General features: G+C 40.4%; 1 protein-coding gene and 1 long non-coding RNA gene across 2 annotated transcripts in view; one reads left to right on the forward strand and one right to left on the reverse strand.

Annotated features, from left to right (window-relative positions):
- The window catches only part of myo1ha (myosin IHa), an 88,086-nt gene that overhangs the window by 20,443 nt on the left and 43,521 nt on the right, over positions 1-24,122 (forward strand). Inside the window, exons 9-15 of the mRNA XM_073066982.1 lie at positions 7,377-7,496; positions 8,105-8,172; positions 10,854-10,959; positions 12,320-12,400; positions 14,216-14,307; positions 20,454-20,548; positions 22,079-22,125. Of these exons, the coding sequence (XP_072923083.1) occupies positions 7,377-7,496; positions 8,105-8,172; positions 10,854-10,959; positions 12,320-12,400; positions 14,216-14,307; positions 20,454-20,548; positions 22,079-22,125 (609 nt within the window). The remainder of the gene's footprint in view (positions 1-7,376; positions 7,497-8,104; positions 8,173-10,853; positions 10,960-12,319; positions 12,401-14,215; positions 14,308-20,453; positions 20,549-22,078; positions 22,126-24,122) is intronic.
- On the reverse strand, positions 817-10,168 carry LOC140738980 (uncharacterized). Its single transcript, XR_012101502.1, has 3 exons — positions 10,049-10,168; positions 4,645-4,837; positions 817-2,908 (listed from the first exon to the last, which is right to left on the reverse strand). It is a non-coding gene; the product is annotated as an uncharacterized lncRNA (long non-coding RNA).

Genomic DNA, 24,122 nt, shown 5'->3' on the forward strand with positions numbered 1-24,122 from the left:
CCCCGTCTGGCCATGGTCAAAGTCACTTAGATCACATTTTTCCCCATTTCAATATTTGGTCTGAACAGCAACCGAACCTCTTGACCATGTCTGCATGCTTTTATGTATTGAATTTCAACCAAATGATTGGCTGATAAGATATTTGCATTAATGAGCAGGGGTACCGGTGTACCTAATATAGTGGCCACTGAGTGTATATATTAACAATAATCAAAATAATATGCAATTCTGATAAGTACACAGCATTAAACTTAACTGAAAGCACAACTCAGAAAAATGAAGAAATTATCACTATAGAGGAAAAGTTGACCAATGGAAGAGCATGACCCTCCATGGAAGACAATCTGAGCAGACTAGATGTTGACAAGGAAGCATCAAATGCCTGTCTCAGAGTAGGAGACTTCTTCCAAGAAACAGAGGGGTTCCTTGTGGTAGTGTAGGGCCAGATTGTTAACACAAAAATACTGAAAATATATAATAAAAGACCCAACAAATTCAAGGCAATAAATGCAGAAAATGCCAAGAGAAACCAGAAACAATCCAACACATGACAGGATCCTGTAGCAGTCTAGCTCAATCTGATCACTTACACAGGCACAATCAAGTGGCAAACATCCTTCACCAAAATACAAACTCTAAAGAAAACATACCTTACTATAAATACAAGCCTGATCCAGTTTTAGCACCATAGAGTCCTACAAATTTCATTTTAAAAATCTTTTTATTAATTGAAGATCAACAAAAAATACATTAAGGTAATCAAGTCAATGTATCTTTATATACAATGAAGAATTAAATTAGCAAATAACTGATTAACAAAGCTAAGCAATATATCAATAATAATAAGAAAAAATAAAGTATTAAGAATATTTTTTTGAAAGAAAAGAAAAAAAGAATCCCTACTAACTAAGAGGAAAAAACCCTACTAACTAAAAAAAAGAAAGAAAAAAAAACCCATTGGGAGCACAACCCCGGAGCTACACATCATACAAGCTTCCATAGAAGAAAAACATCAATCCGCCAACTCAAATCCATTTAAACAAAAATCGGAAGGAAACCATATTACGTTTGTAATTAACTCAAATCAGATGATAGTAATGGGCAAATGAACCCCACCTTTTCTCAAAATCAAATCGAGGATCAAAAGTTCGACTTCTGATTTTCTCCAAACTAAGACATAACATCACCTGGGAAAACCATTGTATCAAAGTCGGAGCAGAAGCATCTTTCCATTTCAACAGAATAGCCCTTCTGCCCAATAATGTAACAAATGCAATTACATGTTGGTCTGATAGAGAAATACCATGAATATATTGAGGGATTATACCAAATAAAACTCTCAATTTATTAGATTGTAAATTAATTTTTAAAACTTTAGAAATTGTAGTGAAAATAGACTTCCAAAAATGGTTCAATAGAGAACACGACCAAAGCATATGTGTCAATGTGGCTGTCTCGTTTTTACATCTGTCACACTGACTATCAACATTAGGAAACATTTTAGACAGTCTCTCCTTTGTCAAATAGTAATGATGTGCAATTTTAAATTAAATTAAAGAGTGACTGGCACAGATCGAAGAAGAGTTAACCAACTTCGAAATCCACACCCAATCCTCTGTTATTAAGGTCATGTTAAGCTCTCTCTCCCAACCTTGCTTAATCTTGCTGAAGGGTAATTGTGCTGTTGTAACAATAAATTATAAATTTTCCCAATAAAACCTTTTACTAAAGGGATCATTTTAAAAATAACATCTAACAGGTCAGAATCCTGTATATATGAAAAATTACTTAAATATTCTTGTAAGAAGTGTCTGACCTGAAGATATTGCAGGAAATGTGAATACGAGAGAGAGTATTTAGTTTCTAATTTCTCAAAAGACATCAATCGGCCATCTTGGAACAGATCCACGAAGGAATAAACTCCTTTATTCCTCCAAAGAAGAAAGGTAGGATCACTTAATGAAGGTTTAAATAAATAATTTTGATCAATTAACCTAAAAAGTTTAAATTTTTTAAGATTAAAAAAATTACAAAACTGGAACCAAATTTGTAATGACTGCTTAATCACAGGGTATAAATTTAAATTAGTAATTTTGGCCAGTTGTACAGGTAGAGAAGCTCCTAATAACGAGGTTAAGTGAAACTGTTTCGCAGCTTTCAATTCCAAATCAGCCCAAGGTGGTCGTTCATTTTTATCAGTCCAATATAACCAAAAACACATATAATGTATATTAAAAGCCCAATAATACATTCTTAAATTAGGCAAAGCAAGACCTCCATCTTTTTTAAATTTTTGTAAATGATATTTACCAATTCTTGGTCTTTTGTTATTCCATACAAAAGGTGAAATAATAGAGTCAACCTGATCAAAAAACTTCTTAGTTAAAAAAGTAGGGATATTTTGAAATACATATAAAATTTTTGGTAAAATCATCATTTTAACTGCATGAATTCAGCCGGCTAATGAAAGTGTAAGTGGATTCCATCTACAAAATAATTGCTTCATAAAATCAACTAAAGGAACCAAATTAGCCTTATAAAGGTCTTTATGATTTTTAGTAATAATAATACCTAGATATTTTAAAGAATCTGTAACTCTAAAAGGAATGTCATCATATACAGAAGCAGAATTGTTTAGGGGAAATAATTCACTTTTATGAAGGTTTAGTTTATATCCCCAAAACTTTCCAAATTCATTTAATAGTTCCAATAAACTAGGAATGGATTCTTCAGGATTCGAAATGTAAACTAAGAGATCATCAGCATAAAGGGAGATCTTATGAATAGTCCCATTTATGAAAATTCCATGAATATCTTTAGCTTCACGAAGTGCAATAGCCAAGGATTCCAACACCAAATTAAATAACAAGAGACTTATCGGACATTCTTGTCTCGTACCCCGTGAAAGCTGAAAAAAAGGAGATCTGAATTATTAGTAGTAACAGTAGCAATAGGGCTTTTATATATCATCCTGATCCACTTATTGACATTAATACCAAAGCCAAATTTCTCTAAATCATTAAATAAGTATTTCCATTCAACTCTTTCAAGTGCCTTTTCAACATTGAGAGAAACAACACATTGGGGAGTCTTAAAAAAGGATGAATATATTACATTTAACAGTCTCTGAACATTAGAGAAGGAATAATGGCCCTTTACACAACCTGTTTGGTCTTGAGAGATAATTTTAGCTAGAATATTCTCCAGCTGATATGCCATTATGTTTGAAAGAATTTTAGCACCCACATTTAATAATGAAATAGGTCTATATGAAGCACAGTCAGTAGGATCTTTATCTTTCTCAAGAATTAAAGAAATTGAAGCTTCATAGAATGCGGGAGGTAACTCTCCTATCAAAAAAGAATCTTTAAGAATTTCCAACATATAAAAATTTTTAATTTTTTTAAAATAAAATCCTACAAAATAACCATCCAGTCCAGGAGCTTTACCAGATTGCATTGAAAAAATATCTTTCTGAATTTTGTTTTCAGTAATAGGAGCATCAAGAGTTTGTTGATTTTCAACAGAAATTTGAGGAAAATTGATCTTTTGTAAAAATGCATTCATTTTAGAAGAATCAAATGGAAACTGAGATTTATAAAGTTCAATGTAAAAGTCTTGAAAATTTTTATTAATATCTTCATAATTACATGCTAAGCTACTGTCTCCCTTATGAATTTTTAAAATTTGTCTTTTAGCTCTAGCTGCTTTTAATTGAGATGCCAATAGCTTATTACTTTTATCCCCAGACACATAAAATTGACTTTTCAATTTAAGCAAATTTCTTTCAATAGGGTAAGTTAATAATAAATTATATTGTGATTGGAGTTCAACTCCTTGTTTGAATAGATCAATGTTAGGAGATATTGCATAAATATTATCCAAGTCTTTAGTTTGTTTTGAAATCTTATCTAACTCTGTTTTTATCTGTTTCTTAAGCTTAGCTAAATAGGAAATTATCTGACCACGCAAAAATGCTTTAAATGTATCCCATATAATCAACTTCGACACATCTCCTGTATTATTAAAAAGAAAAAATTATTTTATCTGAGTCTCAATAAATTTGATAAAGTCCGAACATTGTAATAAATTTTCTGGAAAACGCCAAGGCAAATTTTCAATAATGACATCATTCAATTCAAAGGCTAAGCTTAAAGGCGCATGATCAGAGAGAATGATAGCATCATATTCACATTTCTGGATTTTGGACAAAAATTGGGGATCAGCTATAAAGTAATCAATTCTCAAATATTTTTGTGTACATGTGGGAAAAAAAGAATAATCTCTATCATTAGGATGTAAATGTCTCCAAATTTCAACCAGGCCAAAATCAATTAAAGAAGAGCTAATAAGTGATGCAGAACAACTTGAAAGCTGCTGATTGGTTGAACTCTTGTCAATCAAAGGATTTAAACAACAGTTAAAATCACTACCCATTAACAACATATATTCATTTAAATTCAGCAATAAAGCAAATACATTTTTTCAAAAGAAGGATCATCTACATTAGGTTCATATAAATTAACCAGGACAATTTTTCTATTACAAATTGTTTCTTTAACAATTAAAAATCTACTATTAATATCTGACACAACGTCTACTTGGATGAATAAAATACTAGATTTAATAAAAATAGATACTCACTTGTTTTGTTTTGACAAGTAGTGTGAATTTGAAGGCCCTTCCACATTTTAAAAAACGTATTTTGATCGCCCCTTCTGATATGCGTTTCTTCAGCAAAAATTATATTGGGTTGGAATCGATTAATGATTTCAAAAGTCTTCTTGCACTTAATAGGATGATTCCAACCACGTACATTCCAACTTATAATGTTTATCTGTAGAGTTATCATAAAACAATTTTATTTTATTTAACACATAAATACACGCATACCAGCGTGGGCTAAACAAAACTGACGGTGATAAATGTAACCATATACAAAACATGTATGCTCCGGAACTCCGTGATGGGGAAAAAATATAAAAAAGAAAACTAAAATTAATCCTACAATTTATTTTATAACTCAAAGTTACCCCAGACCTCTCACCACCCCAAAAGACCCAAAATTTGGCAAAATAAAGCCGAAATGCATCCCCATAAAAGTAAAAAAAGAGGAGGACTCCACAAGCTGCCCATTTTATAATGGTAATTTTGAAAGCTTTCCTTAATTCCTCCAACACACACAAAATGCTGGTGGAACACAGCAGGCCAGGCAGCATCTATAAGGAGAAACACTGTCAACATTTTGTGCCGAGACCCTTCGTCAGGACCTTAATTCCTCCCCCAGTTACAAAAAAAAAACATGGCCCTAAAATAGGAAAGCCCCACAGAGGAAAAATATGTTTATACTTAATCCTTAAAAATAAGCTGGGGAATGCAGAAACAATCTCCAAAAATGCCAAATCAATAAAATTAAACAAAGAGAAGAATGCCTATGTAATCTCTAATGAAGAAAAATCAGCGTCATTTTCCATTTAACTTACACGCCCAATGAAAAACTGTTTTTAGAAAAAAAACTAAGTATCTATCTACTAAGCACTCCCAACTATGTATATATAAGAAAAAGTCCTTATGAACTATGAAAACTATCACTCAATTAATAAAGAAAAAGGAGGATAGAAACAAATAATCAAACCGGTTAACAATCTGTCCACTGTGTTAATTCGCTCAGTAGACCAAACAGATTTTGGAAAAGTCATTCATCAGTCACATCAAAAAGTTCATATCTTCTTTAAATGGTCGATCAATCAAAGGACATCTTAAGCAAATCAGAAATCTTCAAAGCTTATTTTCTTTCCGAAATAACAATTATACAGCAGACCTAAAACCATTCAAACCTTGGCTGCAACTGAAATAGAGTTAACAATGCCTCTTTGGGGCCCAGAAAAACACATGGAGTTGAATCTTTGGGAAATAATTTTAATCGGGCTGGATAGTGAAGTGATGGGAATAATCCCTTATCATACGCTATCTTCATGGTTGGAACAAATTTAGACTGCAGGTCCATAATTTCCCGTGGATAACCTTCATAAAGACAAATCTCGGAACCCTTGAATTTAAAAACTCTGTGTTTCTTTGCATATTTTATGATTTGGTCTTTAACTTTAAAATGAAGAAAGCAGACCAAAACTGACCTTGGCTTATTCGGATCCCGAGATTTCGAAGTGAAAATTCTATGCACTCTTTCAATATCGGGAGGTTGAGGTAAAATATCAAGAAACAGAGATTGAAACAAGTTAGCAAAGTAGTCCAATAAATCCCCACTCTCAGATCCTTCCTTCAGACCAACAGTTCGAATATTATTCCAACGAGATCTTGCTTCCAAATCGATAATCTTATGTTGAGACTTTTCCAAGCGGGCTAAAATATCCGCTACCTGATGCTTCGCCTCTTTAAGTTCAGAATTCAGGGAAATATTTTCCTGCACAAATTGAAAACTCTCTCGTAACAACTTCATCTCAGAAGAGGTAGCATCAAGTTTTACTGTGTTGTTGTCTGATTTCCTGTCGAGAACCATCAGTGAATGTTCTAAATGCTCAGCCCAGACAGGCATATCTTCTGATTTTTCTTTCGAAGTTTTCCCCTTTCCATTGCTGGATTCAGGAAGCTGCTTTCCACTTCTTAAAGATTGTGACATAATAACAACTATTCTCCTCTAAGATCCGACAAATAAAAGTTAAAAATTCAAAGTTTAAGCTGGGGAAAAGGAAGAATTGATCACAGCCACACAAAATGTGTGTCACTTCATAGGCAGTAGGTGGAGTCTCTCAAGTCCCACAAATTATATTATGACTGATCCATTATTTCAGATGGGACAATTCATAATGACCATCCAGATATTACAATACAGAATAAAAAAGCAAGAACAACTTATTTAATAGATAATTACTATTCCAAACACACATAACATTCAGAAATCAATAAGTGAAAAACACCAGAAATATGCTGTATTTCAAGAGGAAATTGAAAGACTATGGAACATGAACAGGGTATACATTGTCCAAATAGTAATATCCACAACTGGTAACATTCCAAAATCACTACACAATGGCATTAAACAATTAGGCCTACACAGTAATACCTATGTAAACACAAAGTACACTGCAGATGCTGTGGTCAAATCTATGTAAATCTTCAGAAAGCCACAATACTAAACACCACTAGAATACAGTAGTCCGAAAGTTCCAAGCAATTGACAAATGACTATGCTTGGCTCTGCCATACCTCAGCTTTACCAGCTTGAGCTGAGAAATAATATTTTTAAATAATATCCTAAAAGAGAAAGGGGACAAGCAAAATTAGAAAGAACAGATCAAAAGAGAAAGAAACTGATAACTTAAATGGAAATTAATGAATGTTTTAATTTGTTTTGGAAGGTTTTGAGCCCACTAACTGTGGAACAGGCCTTTTGTGCACGCGATGCACTGGCGAAGGCTATTTATGGACGCACATTTACCTGGCTTGTTAATAAGATCAACAAATCACTTGCTAATCAGGTAAGGAGCACTTTTTATAGAATTGCCTGATTGCCAGGGAATTCATGCCCATGTGGATGGAGTTTGTATTGATGCTGGCACTGGTGTGAGTGTCAAACATCACTGGCCAAGATTGAATTTGAGGGTCAGTCAATTGTTCTTCAAAGGAGAATTAGGTTTTCTGCTTGGAACCCTAAGGTAAAAGCCTGCCCTAAGGTAAAAGCCAGTCCTAAGGTAAAAGCCTGCCCTAAGGTAAAAGCCAGCACAACACAGAAGCAAGCAGCAGTGGAGCCAGTGAGTCCATTTTAATGGAAGATGCTGAAGTCCGTTTAACCTAAGAGACAGGAGCAAGAGTAATGCAAAGGACTGGAGATGACTGTCTCCTATGCACAAGATATGAGCTCCCTACAGTATTTGATGCACAATAACACAGCCTCAGATCCCTGCCAGTCTAGGACACAGGCTTCAGGAGAATGACCATTGCCGTATAGATATTTGTAACATCCACCCACCTAATCGCAAGTCCCATTCGCCGGCTGAATCACAGTTCCTAGTTCCTGATTTCAACTCTAAAATATCATCATAGAGAGACAGTGAGAAGTTCATGATTTCCATTCACTTTCTCGTAGGACCCCAGCAGGAAAACAGTGATTGGACTTTTGGATATCTATGGATTTGAAGTCTTCGATGTCAACAGGTAACAACTTTGCATTACACCTCACCATTTCAACAAACTGTAAATTTCAGGAGAAACATTTCACTTGTGATTATGCTATCCTTTATCCTTTTCTGAGCAGTGCCTGTAACACAGATACTCAACTGCCCTTAACCGGGTCAGGCTGCTCCATACAATCATGGTAGTTTGCAAAACAGATGAAAGTTCCAAATTGGGGCAGCGCAGCAGCATAGTGATTAGCATAACACTGGAAGTGTGGCAACACTTGCTGCCTCAGACTGTGTTCAATGTAAATGCCAGAAATAAAACTAAAGCTTAAGGCATTTCTGCTAGTAATTCAGTCACTGGTTACTGATGACATTTGGTGTAGTTGAAGGTCCAGCCCAATACACCAGATCAAACATTTACTCAGAAGGATACTGGAAGGAGAAAACAGTGAAGAGATCTAGAGCCAGAGCGAGAATCAGATAGATTATTCTTTGAAAGGTTGACCATAGATCTGATGGGCTGAATAGCCTCCTTCTGCACCATACTGTTTGTGATCCTCTGAAGAAGTAATTTCATGACCAAATGTACATGGTCTCTTTACCTCCCGAGCCATTTTCTGAAGTGACCTAACTAACCTAAAATCTGAATTTATTTTTATAATGAGATATTGAAAGGAGTTCTAAGTTGTACAGGAAAGGCTTCATTTCAACCCCGAGTGCAGGCACATAAGGCCAGCTATCTACCACCAGGCAGATTCTCCATACCCTAAGGTCCAACAAAGGTAAAACCAAAGTCCTGAGCATCACCTGTTGTTCACCATTGTCCATCCCTGCACTCAATTCTTCTTGCACCAAGTAATTTTACAAATGACAGACGTGAGAAAAAGAACAAATCTCCTAAAATTTTGGAAATATTGGAGATTTGTGAAAGGACCTCAGAAATGGATTGACACTGGTGGTTGTGTTTTTTTCCAACAAACAATATTGGTAATATTGTTGAAAGGAAGTGCCTTGGAAAGTGAAATAGGATGGAGGGCTCTGACAAATTGACTGATAGAGTCAACAATAGATCTACAGTACCAAGAAAAAGTCCTGGGAAAATATATATAGCTAGAACTTCTACACACTGTTGTAATAATTTTATGTATTGCACTGTACTGCTGCCATAAAAAAACTAATTTCATGACATATGTGAATGATAATAAACTTGATTCTGATATGAGAGGGAGATCATGGTTGGGAAAAGGGGAAGGGAGAGGGGAGGGAGCGGAAAGCACCAGAAAGACATTCTGTAATGATCAATAAACCAATTGTTTGGAATCAAATGACCTTGACCTTGATCAGACCTTGCCTGGTGTCTCAGGGCTGGGTGTGTCTGAACCCATGCCACACTAATCCGCACCCCTCCTGCGGTGCTCCACCCCACCATTCCCAACATCCTTTGCTCCCACCAGATTTACAAACTGACTGTCCGCTCCATGTTGATAATACAGTACTGTGCGAAAATTTTAGCCACCCAAAATACATAGTGGCGGTGTGGTAGTGTTGTGGTCAGCACAACATGTTACAGTACAGACTCCCCTACCTGGGCTGAAAAAAACTGACTACCTACCCTGGCTTGTCCTTCATAATTTTATAATCCTCTATGAGGTCATCCCTCAGCCTCCTTCACTCCAGGGAACACAGTCCCAGTGTGTCCAATCTCCCCATATATCTCAACCCCTCCAGTCCAGGCAGCATTCCAGCGAATCCTTTCTGACAGAGTTGCTGGTGACTGTATTTACTGTCATACAACTGTCACTCTTAACAGTAGTGACAGGGGCTGGGTGTATCCAGTGAACACAACACCTGTACACATGGCTGGTAACTGTAATCCTGTAATCATTGAACACTTGGCTCTGTTACCTTACCTTGATTACTCCTGTCACCAGGGAGGCTCAGTTTTCAACTGGAGTAGGAATCCCCCATGTCTGCAGCCCGCTGCCTGTCTGCTGACAGCAGGGTGCAGACAGAACACTGTGTCTGGTCTCAGTAACCTCTGCACTGTGTGAAAGAAAGGGGGAGGGATATCAGTTTGGTATTTTGCTCCTGAACATTGTCCAGTGATTGGGCCTGGAAAATGTCCCCCTGGGGCATCAGGTAATGGTAAGCGTTGGGAGAAGTGCCAAACACCACTTCGTAAGCTTATGTGGGACACACGGTCATTTAGACAGAGAATCAAGGTCAGATGACTTAGAACATGTTTTAATGTCAGTGAGAGCCACAGGGTAGAAAGGAGATCACTGAGAGGGAAAGGTCAAAATAGTCTCTATCTCACACACGTACACATTCTCAAAAACACACACAGATATCAGATGTATACACACACATAGGTAACATATGAATCCATACACACATGCACACATATAACACAGATACGCACACACACTCAGAGATAACACAGAGATGCGTTGACCCTTGCTCATTTACAACACATATTCACGCTTGCACAAGAACATACACACCTCTACACGCAGGTGGGTGATGCTGAACAGAGGGAGAAGTGAAGCGAAGGGGCAGCTCCATCCACAGGTGCTACCAGAGTGGACTGCTGTCTCTGTTCAAGTGCTGTCTGGTGGGAGGTGGGGCGAACAGAGGCAGATGCCAAAGTCAGACAGACAGGAAAACAAATCAAACGTCCTCTCTCCACCAAATGAACGATTTCTTTCTCTCCAGTTTTGAGCAGTTCTGTATTAATTACTGTAACGAGAAGCTGCAGCAACTGCTGATTGAGCTGACGTTGAAATCGGAGCAGGAGGAATATCAGGTGGAAGGAATCCAGGTAACCATCCATCCTCTTGTCTATGACTTTAATCCATGAAGTTCCAACTGTGTGAATGACTCAATAGTCACCGTGGATCAAAGTAGTTTCTGCCCTCATGAGGAATTTGCAATGTTCTCTTCATGCCTTTAAGTCTGAGAGCCACATTCTGGTGTTTCACCTTGACATTGTTCTGTAAGTTACTGGGGGGAAAGTCTCAAATAGCTGGACTGACAAGAAAAGGAAAGCAAGCAGGAACAACCAGCACTTGTAACCGTAGCAACATGAATGTGGTAAAATAACTCAAGGAAATTTGCCAGGGTAACTGTCAATCAAGCCTTGGCAGTAAGAAACATAAGTGATGGCAGGATGGGGGTTGGTCAAAGGGCTGGGAAAGAATGGTTAGCGTAACACTTCACAGCACCGGGGATCAGAAAATTTGGGTTCAGTTCCTGCCGCTGTCTGGCAGGAGTGTAAATGTTCCCCCAGTGACTGCATGGGCTTCCTCTGAGTACTCAGGTTTACACATTCCAAAGACACACAGGTTAGGGTTAATAAGTTAAGGCAGGTTATCTTGACACCAGATGGGGGTGACACTTGCAGACTGTCCCTACCACATATTCGAGCTGTGTTGGTCCTTGATGCAAATGATGTACTTCACTGCATGTTTCCATGTTTCAATGTACATGTGACAAATAAAGCTCATCTTATCATCTTAAAGAGCAGAATGAGAGGGGCAGACCCTGTGTCCCTAGCTAAGCTAACAAAGCCTCCAGAAAGATCTGAGAACACTAAATGTCTGAACAGGCCTTTGCACTGAAGGTGGGTGAGAGGAGAACTAGAGGTCATATGTTAAATGTGCACAGTGAAATATTTAAGGGGAATCTGAGGGGGAACTTCACTCAGAGGGTAACACAAGTGTGGAATGAGCTGCCAGAGATTGTCTGCATAACCAGAACTTGTGAAATGTACCAGCTGCTCATACAACCATTCACCACCTGCTCCAAGGTTTCACGTGGCCCTGATCAGGGGGGTTAAGCAAGTGCTACACCTTGCCCAAGGGTGACCTGCAGGCTAGTGAAGGGAAGGAGTGCCTTACACCTCCTTTGGAAGAGACACATCTCCACCCCACCAACCAACCCTTCCACATACTGTCCATTTTTCTTCCATCCGTGTTCCTACCTAAGACTCCCTATAGTATCTGCAGTAGATTTGATTTACAGAGAAGAATTGATCATGTAATTTGAGGGGTAAAAACAGGGCAGTGGAGTGGGACTTCATTGATAATGAGGCAAGATGGGACAAGTTATCTCGGTCTGACTGGGTTCCCCTGATTCTTGCAGATGAGTCCATGTGACTTTCTTTATTCTTGTTTTTGCAGTGGGAGCCAATCCAGTTCTTCAACAACAAGATCATCTGTGACCTCGTAGAACAAAAACACAAAGGAATTATCTCTATTCTGGTGAGAAACTCTGCCCCTCTTTTTGTAATCTTAATTACAATTTTCTTTTCTAAATTCGTAATGCAATATAGAGCAAAGTCACTAGAGAATGCTGTGCAGTGCTGTGCGAAAGCCTTAGGCACACGTACATGTAGCTAGGGTGCCCACGATTTTTGCTCAGTACTGTATTTGCCACTGTGAGGCGCATAGCACGTTTGTAAATCTGGTGGGAGCGAAGGATGTTAGGAATGGCAAGGGTGGAGTGCCAATGGGGGGGTGGGGGTTGTGGTACAGGTTGCCGAGAAGGAGTGCCAGAGGCGGGGGGTGGTGCAGGTGCAGACACACCCAGCCCTGAAAACTAGGCAGAGTCATTTGATTCCAAATAATTGGTTTATTGTTCATTACAGAACGTGTCTCTGGTGCTTCCTACTCCCTCCCCTCTCCCTGCCCCCTTCCCACTCTCAATAGAGACCCATATAAAAATCAGGTTTATGATCACTCACATACATCATGAAATTTGCTTTTATTTTGTGGCAGCAGAACAGTGCAATACATAAAATTACTTCAGTACTGTGCAAAAGTTTTAGGCTCCCTAGCTATATATATATGTGCCTATGACTTTTGCACAGTGTTGTATGTCCAGTGATTTGAGTATTTTTCAATGAATTTAAGTGTGAAATGTTATAATAGCCATTAGGACAAGGACTGTTACAATGGGAAACAGCTTCTTTCCCCAGACTCCGCTGCCACCACCCAGGTCTCATCACATATGAAGCACCAGGAGCGTTATACGGTTCACTTTTTGACTTGTGTTGTAAACACACCTTATTATCTGTTCATTTATTTGTGGTAATATTACCTTTCTGTGGGGTATGAATTAAGTGCATTGTGTGCGTGTGCTCCATTCTGCTCCTGAGATCACTGTCAGCAGAATGCAGTTTTGGAACCAGGACTATTTCATTAGTTTTGTGGCATTTCTGCTTGATGGAGACACAAGAGATGCCGGATGCTGGATTCTAAAGCAACAAACAAAAAGCTGGAGGGAAATAGACAGCGGAGACCCTTCATCTGGACTGCATCATGCCAGACGAAGTGCTTCATCTGAAACATATACTCCCTTCACAGATGCTCCATGACCAACACTTACTCTTCAACCCTCAGTCTGGATAATTCACTCACCTCATCACTGAACTGTACCACAACCTTGTCAAGGACTCTACAGCTTATGTTTTCAATCTTATTTATTTACTTATTATTTTGCACAGTTTGTCTTCTTTTGTATGTTGGTTGTTTGTCAGTCTTTGCTTGTGTGTGTTTTTCATCGATTCTATTGTATTACTCTGTTCTGCTGTGAATGCCTGCAAGAAAACAAATCTCGGTAATATATGATGACATTGATGCACCATCAATAACTCTCGGAGATGGGAGGCGAACGATAGGCTTTTATTAGCAGCAAAACGGAGCACAGCATCTCGGAGACTGGTGGGGGGGGGGGAGGAGCAGTGCCTCCAATCTCCTTTATACAGGGGTCTGTGGGAGGAGCCACAGGAGCAGTCAGCAGAGGGGCATGTCCAGACAGGTATACATAGTTTACCACAGATATGCATGTACTTCGATAATAAATTTACTTCGAACTATTGAACTGAGTTCTGCCACCTATTTATCTGTCAAGTTCTGCCTTATTTCCTCACCTGAATTTAAACTCAACTGCTGAGGTGGGGTGTCACTGGATCAGGTCCAATAGCTCAATATCCTATCAGCTTAACGAGTACACAGCACAACTCTTAAGCGTATTGGTGGATTACCTGAGTGCCCCTTTTCTCTCTTCCCCATCAGGATGAAGAATGCTTGAGGCCTGGAGAAGCCACAGATTTTACATTTCTGGATAGGTTGGAGGAGAAAGTGGGAGACCACCCTCACTTCATAACGTGGGTACCTGTGCTGTGTGAGATCACTGTCTTTGTTGATGTCTCCTAAATGTAACAGTCCTGTCAGTGTAATATTGGGTTTAAAACCATTGCTATAGGAAGACTCTGCCACAGGTGAATTGCTGCTATTGCAACAAAATTTAGTGTTGACATCTTTTAACCTCTGAAGTTTGCAGAGTGGAAATTCTGCTCCGCCTCATTATACGTTCTTTTATTAATAACATTCTTTCTTAGTTTAATTTAGAAAAGAACATTATTAATAAGATAATGTATTTATAACCTGTTGTCCAAAATTCTCGGGAAGATTTGAGAAAGGTACGGAGATGCTGGAGGTTCCAAATTTAAGGTCCTGAGATTTATTTGAAGAACTAAAAGGTCAGTTGTTGATTGTAATGTAAAGATTGATTGCTGAGAGCAGAAGACAGGACAGACTGGGAAGCTCCTGTAGTGAGGCTTTATGGCTGGAACTGAGGAATAAGAAATGTACAACCATGTTAATGGGACTATATTACAGACCAGGCAACAGTCTGAGGGATTTAGAAGAACAAATTTGTAAAGTCACAGGCTGTTGCAAGAAACACACGTTTGTGATAGGAGGTGATTATAACTTTCCACATATTGACTGGGTCTCTCGTAGTGTAAAGGGACTAGATGGGTTAGAGTTTGTCAAGTATATTCAGGAAAGTTTCCTTCATCAGTACATAGAAGTCCCAATGAGAGAGTACGCAAAACTAAATATCCAGTGAGGCAATAAGACAGATGACAAGTTTGCATTGGGGACCACTTTGCATCTAGTGATCATAATGACATTAGTTTCAAGATAATCATGGAAAAGGATAGGTCTGGTCCTTGGTTTAAGATTCTAAATTGGAAAAGGGCTAATTTTTATGGTATTGGAAAGGATCTGGCAAATGTGGATTGGGATAGGTTGCTTTCCGGCAAAGTTAAGTGGGAGGCCTTCAAAAGTGAAATTTTGAAAGAACAGAGTTTGTATGTTCCCGTCGGAATAAAAGGCAAGGATAACAAGGTTTATAGAACCTTGGTTATTGTAAGATATTGAGGCCCTGGTTAAGAAAAATAAGGAGGTGCATAGCTGGTTGTAAAGTGGGGGAGCAGATTCGAGGATCCAATGAGTGATACAGGAGGCACAGATTTTAAAATGGGTGTGAGACCAACAGTGAGACACTAAACCGATCTCTAGCCAAACAAGTATTCATCTAAGCTACCCAAAGCCACAACATCATACATTCAGTTACCCTTTAAATGAACAGATACTCTGATAAACCTCCCCATGTTATTAAAAAAACCAAGCAACAAGCATGCTATAAAGGGATACTTAACTAAAACAAACCATGGGGGGTGGGGGTGTCTCTATGTCTGCAATGCTCTCTCAGTGCTCCTTCATGACTGCTCACGAATTCAGCCGAAGTCGGGCCCCATGGGTGGCAGGAAAGGAAGGGGGCAACTCCTCTGCAAGTTCCACCTTTTTATACCCCCAGGGTAGCTGGAACAGGAGATGGGCTCCATTGCACCCAAAAGCCAACCGATGGGAAAAGAGCATCATAAACTTTAAATAAACCAAGCAGCCTGATGGAAGCAGCTTTCGAACAAAATAAACTTTGCCCCCAGAGGACATGAAAGTCCCAATATCATGACAACTTGGCTAGTAAACCTCCCACAGTAAATCTGCCCATTAAATTACAGACACAAGACAAAAGGATAATACCCAGTATTTTAGTCCAATAGTTACACCCCAGTGTATTATAGTAATCCCACCAGTCTCCCAGTGGCCTAAAAGGCCACAGACTTTTCCCTAGAGTGTAAAGGTTATGGAACTGATCCCGTACTTTCATAATTTTATTCACCGATTGTTTAATATGATCAGCCAAGTGAGTGATATACCCCAACTCGTCAGAAATGTAGGTGCGGCATTTTTGACCAGTAACAGCACAGGTACCACCTTTCTCTGTGAGCAGGTAATCTAAAGCCATCTGATTCTGCAGGGCAACCATTCGAATAGCTACTAGCTCAGCCGAAACATGGGTTAATGCTTCCTCAATATCTCTGAGAAACTACGGCCGTCTCGTTAGCCAACATTTCCGTCGCAGAGGTCATGTGTATAATTTCCCGGTACAGCCCAGCAGTACGTACATGGGAAAGGCTACCATCCAAAACTGTTCTGCCACTGTAATCGCCCTCTTGCTCATCAGGATGCTCATCTAGGACACTGAGGTGGTGTATGAACGGCACGGCATACCCCGGATAGTGGTAACCATACCACTCCGCGGGAAGCCACGGGTAGGCCCGAAAGCCAATCCTGTATGTATCGTTTAGCGTCCAAGGAGCACCCACCTTTATGGCACCGTTCAGCATTGACACCGCCATCCAGGGTACCTTTCTCGCTCACACTCGCACCAGCTAGTTTGATCAGCACTCATCATACTGTCTGCACCTACCTTCCTTTCCCTGTGGGGTGGGGAATTACTTTCAGAGTCAGAACCTTGGAATTAAACTAATGTTATATAGGGAAGCACCCACCCCTAAAACATTAACTTCACCAGGGGTTATTGCAGCTCAAGCTCTTTCAACCCGCAGCCATACTATGGGGTGAGGTTGGCTGGAATAGAATACTGGCGAACAAGAGAAAGTCTACAGATGCTGGAAATCTTAGCAACACACACAAAATGCCAGAGGAGCTCAGCAGGCCAGACAGCATCTTCCTGCTGGAGGGTCTTGGCCCGAAACGTCGACTGAACTCTTTTCCATAGTTGCTGCCTGGCCTGCTGAGTTCCTCCAGTGTTTTGTGTGTGTTGCTTAGGCTACTCCTTCCGGGTTTCCCCAGATCAGAATGCCAAAACCCAAGAAGCTGAATAATTTCCTTGTCATCGAAAGGGATTGGTATTAATGGCACCCCCTCCACGGCAGATTTCGGTGTTCGTAAACAAATCCAGCAGGCTGGCACATTAGTCCTGTTTGCATGTTCATACGCCATTGGCAGGAATATGTTGTAGGGCAGCCCACCACCAATCAGCATCATTATCACTGCCGCCAGCATCCACCATTTTGCCATTCTGTAATGGAGGGTAAACACACACTCACTCTGTCCTGGTTAATTGTTGGGTATTCAGACACGTCATTCCCGGTCTCCCCCTTCACCCCCAGTAACACCCAACCCTGTATTCCCCGGTCCAAATTATATGCCAATGAGTCTGAAATCAGTTGTAGGAAAATTATTGGAAGGTCTTCTAAGAGATTGGATATAAAAATATCTGAATAGACAGTGGCTGATTAGGGATAGTCAACATGGCTTTGTGCATAGTAAGGTGTGTCTAACCAATCTTGTAGAGTTTTTTGAGGAAGTTATCAGGAAAGTTGATGAAGCTAGGCAGTGGATGTTGTCTACATAAACGTTAGCAAGGCCTTTAACAAGGTCCCACATGGGAGGCTGGTCAAGAAGGTTCAGTCACTTGGCATTCAAGATGAAGTTGTAAATTGGCTTTGTGGGGAAAGCCAGAGAGTGGTAGTAGATGGTTACCTCTTTGACTGGAGACCTGTGACTAGTGGTCCCTGCAGCGATGGGAGCTGGATCTTTTGTTGTTTGTCACCTATATCAATGATCTGGATGATAATGTGGTTAACTGGATCAGCAACTTTGTGGATGACACCAAGATTGAGAGTGTATGGACAGTGAGGAAGGTGATCATGGCTTGTAGAGGGATCTGCATTTGCTGGAAAATTGGGCAGAAAAATGTCAGATGGAATTTAATGCAGACTAATGTGAGGTAGGATCAACCAGGTTAGGTCTTACGTGGTGAGAGGTAGGGCACTGAAGAGTGTGGTAGAACAAAGGGATCTGGGAATACAGGTCTATAATTCATTGGAAGTGCTGTCACAGATTCAGTTTAGGTAGGGTCATAAAGAAATCTTTTTTAGCCTTCTTTTAGCTTATCTTTTAGCCTTCATAGATCAGTGTATTGAATACAGGAGTTGGGATGCTATGTTGAAATTATAAGACATTGGTGAGGCTTAATTTGGAGTATTGTGTGCAGTTTTGGTCACCTACCTACAGGAAAGATGTAAATAAGATTGAAAGAGTGCAGAGAAAGTTTACAAGGATGTTGTTGGGACCTGATGTTATAGGGAAAGGTTGAATAGGCTAAAATTTTAATCCCTAGGACATAGAAGATTGAGTGGAGATTTGATAGGGGTGTAAAAAATATGAAGGCTATGGATAGGGTAAATGCAAGCAGGCTTTTTCCACTGAGGTTGACTGAAACTAAAGCTAGAGGTAATGGGTTAAGGGTGAAAGATGAAATGTTCAAGGGGAGCAGGAGGGGGAACTTCTTCACTCAGAGTAGATCAAGCTGCTAGTGCAAGTGGTGGATGCAGGGTCGATTTCACCATTTAAGAGATTTTGGATAGGTATATGGTTGGAGAGCAGGATGGTGGAACTCAGCAGATCATGAACCAGATGGGCCGAAGGCCTGTTTCTGTGCAATAGTGTTTAATAACTATCACTCTAAGAATGTTTGAATAAATAGTCTGCTGTAATGTCTGGGCAGAATCCATTCTGCACTGGCACTCTAGTTGCCTCACACTCGTCCTGGTCAGTGTTGATGCTCATTGACCAAAGGGTGGGCTGCACTCAAACACATCTCGATGCTATCGGTGACTTTTCAGTTCAGAATGAAACAGTCTGGAACTAATGCCAGAACTGTAGCGTAGTGGTTAGCACAATTGTTTTACAGTGCCAGCGATCACCGATTGGGGTTCAATTCCCGCTGCTGTCTGTAAGGAGTTTGCACGTTCTTCCTGTCACCTCGTGGGGATGTACAGGTTAAGGGCATGCTATATTGGCAACACTTTCAGGCTGCCTCCAGCTCAATCCTCGCTGATTTAATTTGAAATAAACGATGCATTTCACATTACACTTTGATGTACATGTGACTGTGACAAATACCACTAATCTAATGCCTCAGACACGAGCAGTCCCTCTTGTCAGTCTGCATGGTGACGTGCAGTATGGGTCGTACCTCAAACTTCAGCAGTCACACCATGGTTCCCAGTACATCACCGAGGTCCGGTTGAGCTGTGAGAATGGCTTTGACATCCGGGGAAGCCCCACCTCCATGTTAACCTGCTGTCAAACTTCTTGCTGTTATTGAATGTGACTGACATTTAAAAGCACTCAAAACTCAGGCACAAAATGCTGAGGATTCAGTAAGTCAGGCAGTATCTAGGGAAAGGAGTCAACAGTCAGGGTTTTGCATCCAAGGTTCTTCCAGGACAGGCACTGTGATCCCAGCTTCATTCATATCTGAAAACAGTCTCTCCAAGGTCTCTTGACCCAGTCTAATACCCAAGCAGATTTCAATTGCATTGAAGGGGAATGATGGATCTTTATTGGACATAAAGGGTCTAGAAATTGATTTTGTACCTTTTAATGATATTAAAGCAGAAGTGTGCTATTACAGGAAGTGTCAAAGAGCAAGATATTCAGAAGTTGTGTGAGTAATAGAAGTGATTTGCTCATGTAAAGACCAATGGGAGAAGTTGTAATGTGGAGGCAGATTCGAGGATCCAGTGACTGAAACAGAGGACACAGATTGCGAGTGAGCAGATTCACTGCTGTTAACAGGTATCTGGGAAGATAGAGTTAGCTTTGTTTATCACGTAAATCCAATGAAATGTGTCGTTTTGTATCAACAATCTACACAGTCAGATAATTGTGCAAGTGCTGTCGTGTTTCCAGTGCCAACGTAGCATGCCCCCAGCTCTCTAACTTAACCTTATGCTTTTGGAATGTGGGAGGAAACTGGAGCACCTGGTCATGGGAAGAGCACAAAAACTCCTTTCAGACAGCAACTGGTATTGAACCCTGCTCAGTGATAACTGGGGCTGTAAAACAATTGCACTAACCACTACACTACTGTGCCACCCTAGATTTCCACTGGGAGGAAGATGTTTGGGTAAATGAAAGCCTACTGAAGATTCAGCTGGACTTGCTAACGGGCTGGTAATCCCAGAAGTAGTCCACATGGCTACTGGGGAAAGCTGATCTTAAACCACACGGCATTATTTTTGTTTCTGAGTTTGCAGAGACTGTAATCGAGCTAAGTTTGTCTTTCCCATGTTGTACTTTGCAGACACAAGCTGGCCGACAAGAACACTAGGAAGACCATGAGGAGAGGTGACTTCAGGCTGTTACACTATGCAGGAGGGGTCACTTACAATGTAACGGGTGAGTCATGGCTGTGTACTGGGAGCAAGCTGACACCAGCTTGCTCCTAATCCTCTCCAACCCTCATTGTGTCCAACCTGGCACCACCATCCACTGACCTACCTGAAAACACTCACATTTCCTGGCCCATGGTGCTGTCTGCGTGGAGTTTGCTCATTCCTTCCTGTGATTGAGCAGCTTTCCCACAAGTGCTCTACTATCCTCCCGCAACCCAAAGGTGTGCAGATCAAATGACCTCTGCAATTTCCCCATAGTGTGTAGATGAAGGCTGGAAACTGGCAGGAGTTGATGGAAGTGTGGAAAGAAAGTAATGTGAGCATCTTACTATACCAGGGCGGCACAGTAATGTAGCGGTTAGTGTTACGCTTTACAAGAACCACAATTCCGGTTTCATTTTCTGCCGCTGTCTGTAAGGAGTTTGTACATTCTCCCTCTGACTGTGTGGGTTTCCTCCGGGTGCTCCAGTTTCCTCCAACAGTCCAAAGATGTACAGGTTAGTGAGTTGTGAGCATGTTATGTTGGTTTAGGATGCTGGAGAATATTGGTATCTTGGGTTGAGGCATTTGATGTTACTGTGTTCACCGAGCTTGGCAAATAGCTTGTAGATGTTTCATTGCCAGTCAAGGTGACATTCTCAATGCGCAGTTGTTGGTGTTTCTCTCTGGCAGTGCTCACATTTATATAGGCCCCCATTCGCTTGCATCAGTATGATTGGCTACCTCTTCTGTCAACCTTTGAATTCTATTGGCTTGCATTTCTTTGGCTCTTAGGGGTTCTGGCACAAGCAAACATGAAGCAGGCACAAGACTATTTTAGAAGCATAGTTCTCTTCTGAAAAATCCATAAACAAACATATTGAAAGAACCACCATCTATGAAACCCTAAGAGTGGAGATGAGTCGATGGGCTTATTGAAAGGCGGAGCAGGCTTGACGGGCCAGATGGCCTACTCCTGCTCCTATTTCTTATGTTCTTATGTGGATGCTTTAGAGAGGGTGCAGAGGAGAATTACCCACATGCAACCTAGATTAGCAAGTCAACTAAGTTAAAGGCAAAGTGATCTAGGCAGTGATCTCTTTGGAGCAAAGGAGGATGAGAGGTGATATGATAAATATGTACAGGATGCAAGAGGCGCAGATAGAGTCAGCAGCCAATGGCTTTTTCCCAGGGCAAGAAAGGCAAATGTGAGAGAAGATAATTCTGAGAAAGCATAGGGGGATCAGAGGAGGATGTTTTACACAGAGACTTGTGGATGTGAGGAACACCCTGCCAGGAGTGGTGCTAGAGGCAGATACATCAGAGATATTTAAGGAACTCTTTGATTAGCACATGCATAGTGGAAAAATGGAGGGTTGTGTGGGAGGGAAGAGTTAGATTGATCTTAGAGTATGTTCAAAGGTCGGCACAATATCATGGGCCAAAGGGCCTGTACTGTGCTGTGTTCTATGTTTTATTTTCTATGATTAACCTACAAACAAAAAAGGTACCTATTCATATCCTAAGAGGAAATATCTCTCTTTCCATCTTCCAGGGTTTCTGGATAAAAATAATGATCTCCTGTACAGGAATCTCAAAGAGGTAAGCTCCACTCTAAACAGCACTCTAATGGCAATTTCTTAAAACAGTGGCATCCATCATTGAGGACCACCATCACCCAGGACATGTCCTCTTCTCATTGCTACCACCAAGGAGGAGGTACAGGAGCTTGAAGACACACATTCAACATTTCAGGAACAGCTTCTTCCCCTCCACCATCAGATTTCAAAATGGACGATGAACCCATGAATGCTTCCTTAGTATCTTTCCCTCTCTTTTTGCACTACCTTTTAAACTTAATTTCTTCTTTTATATATTTTTTATTTTTATTTTTTATTATTATGTATTGCAATGTCTTGCTGCCACAAAACAACAATTTTCATGACATTCTGTATGCTGGTGATGTTTGGCCAGTGAGGTGGGTGAAAGAGAGATGTGGGGGGAAAATTTGTACTTCTTCAACACTGCCATGTGACTTTAGAATACTCGTGGGATAAATAGTGATTCGGTGAAACTCTAGGAATCCAGAGCTAAGACAGTAATGGTTCTCCACCTCCAGCTAAAGAGTTTAAAATCCAATATTGTTCAGAAGGATGTTGGAGGAACTCAGCGGGTCAGTCAGTATCTGTGGTGGGAAATGGACAGTCAATGTTTTGGATAATTATCTGCACTCTGATTTTGAGTCCAAGTGAAAGGAAGTTCACTTCCAACCACAAATGTTGCCATTGAGTTCCTCCAGCACATAGTTTATCACTCTAGATCCCAGCATCTGCAGTGTCTTGTGTCTCCAGAGCTCAATAATTCCTCAGGGTAATATTGGGACATTGACCATGTGTCCTTGGAAATGTGATGAACAGCAGCAGTGACAGGAATAAGCAGACTTTTTTGGGAACTTTTCTCCCAGAATTTACCCTTTTCAGGACCAGGACTTATTCCTGCAACACATCCACTTTAAGCAGCTTCCTGCTCTCCTTGGGATTTTGCAGGCATCTGTTTCAAAGCCTGTACTAAGACATTCTGCAAAGTGCACTAAACAGAAAGGCTTTAAACTGAAACCAGTAATTATAGGCCAATGAGTCTGACATCAGTTGTGAGAAAGTTATTGGAAGGTCTTCCAAGGGATTGGATATATAAGTATCTGGATAGACAGAGGCTGATTAGGGGTAGTCAACATGGCTTTGTGCATGGTAGGTCATGTCTAATCAATCTTATAGTTTTTTGACAAAGTTACCAGGAAAGTGGATAAAGACAAGACATGGATGTTGACTACATGGACTTTAGTAAGGCATTTGACAAGGTCCCACATGGGAGGCTGGTCAAGATGATTCAGTGGCTCAGCATTCAGGATCAGGTAGTAAACTGAATTAGATATTGGTTTTGTGGGAGAAGCCAGAGAGTGGTAGTAGATGGTTGCCTCTCTGACTGGAAGTTTGTGACTAATGGAGTGCTGCAGATATCAGTGCTGGGTCCTTTGTTGTTTGTCATCTACAAATGTTTGTATATCAATGATGTGGATGATAATGTGGTTAACTGGATCAGCAAATTGGTGGATGACACCAAGGTTGGGGGTGTAGTGAACAGTGAGGAAGGCTATCATGGCTTGCAGAGAGATCTGCATCAGCTGGAAAAATGGGCTGAAAATGTCAGATGGAATTCAGTGCAGACAAGTGTGAAGTGTTGCACTTCAATAGGTCCAACCAGGGTAGGTCTTACACAGTAAACAGTCACGCTCTGAGGAGTGTGGTAGAACAAAGGGATCTGAAGCACAGGTTACATAGTTAATTGAAAGTTGTGTCACAGGTAGATTGGGACATAAAGATTTGATTTTCAAATCTCTTACTATCTTTCCTTTTGGTTAGTCCTGACGAAGGGTCTCGGCCCAAAAAGTCGACAGCGCTTCTCCCTATAGATGCTGCCTAGCCTGCTGTGTTCTACCAGCATTTTGTGTGTGTTGTTGTTGGGACATAATGAAAGCTTTTGGCACATTGACTTTCATAAATTAATGTATTGAGTCCAGCCGATGGGATGTCATGTTGAGT

Source organism: Hemitrygon akajei, chromosome 14 (genome assembly GCF_048418815.1).
Source record: "Hemitrygon akajei chromosome 14, sHemAka1.3, whole genome shotgun sequence".
NCBI lineage: Eukaryota > Metazoa > Chordata > Chondrichthyes > Myliobatiformes > Dasyatidae > Hemitrygon > Hemitrygon akajei.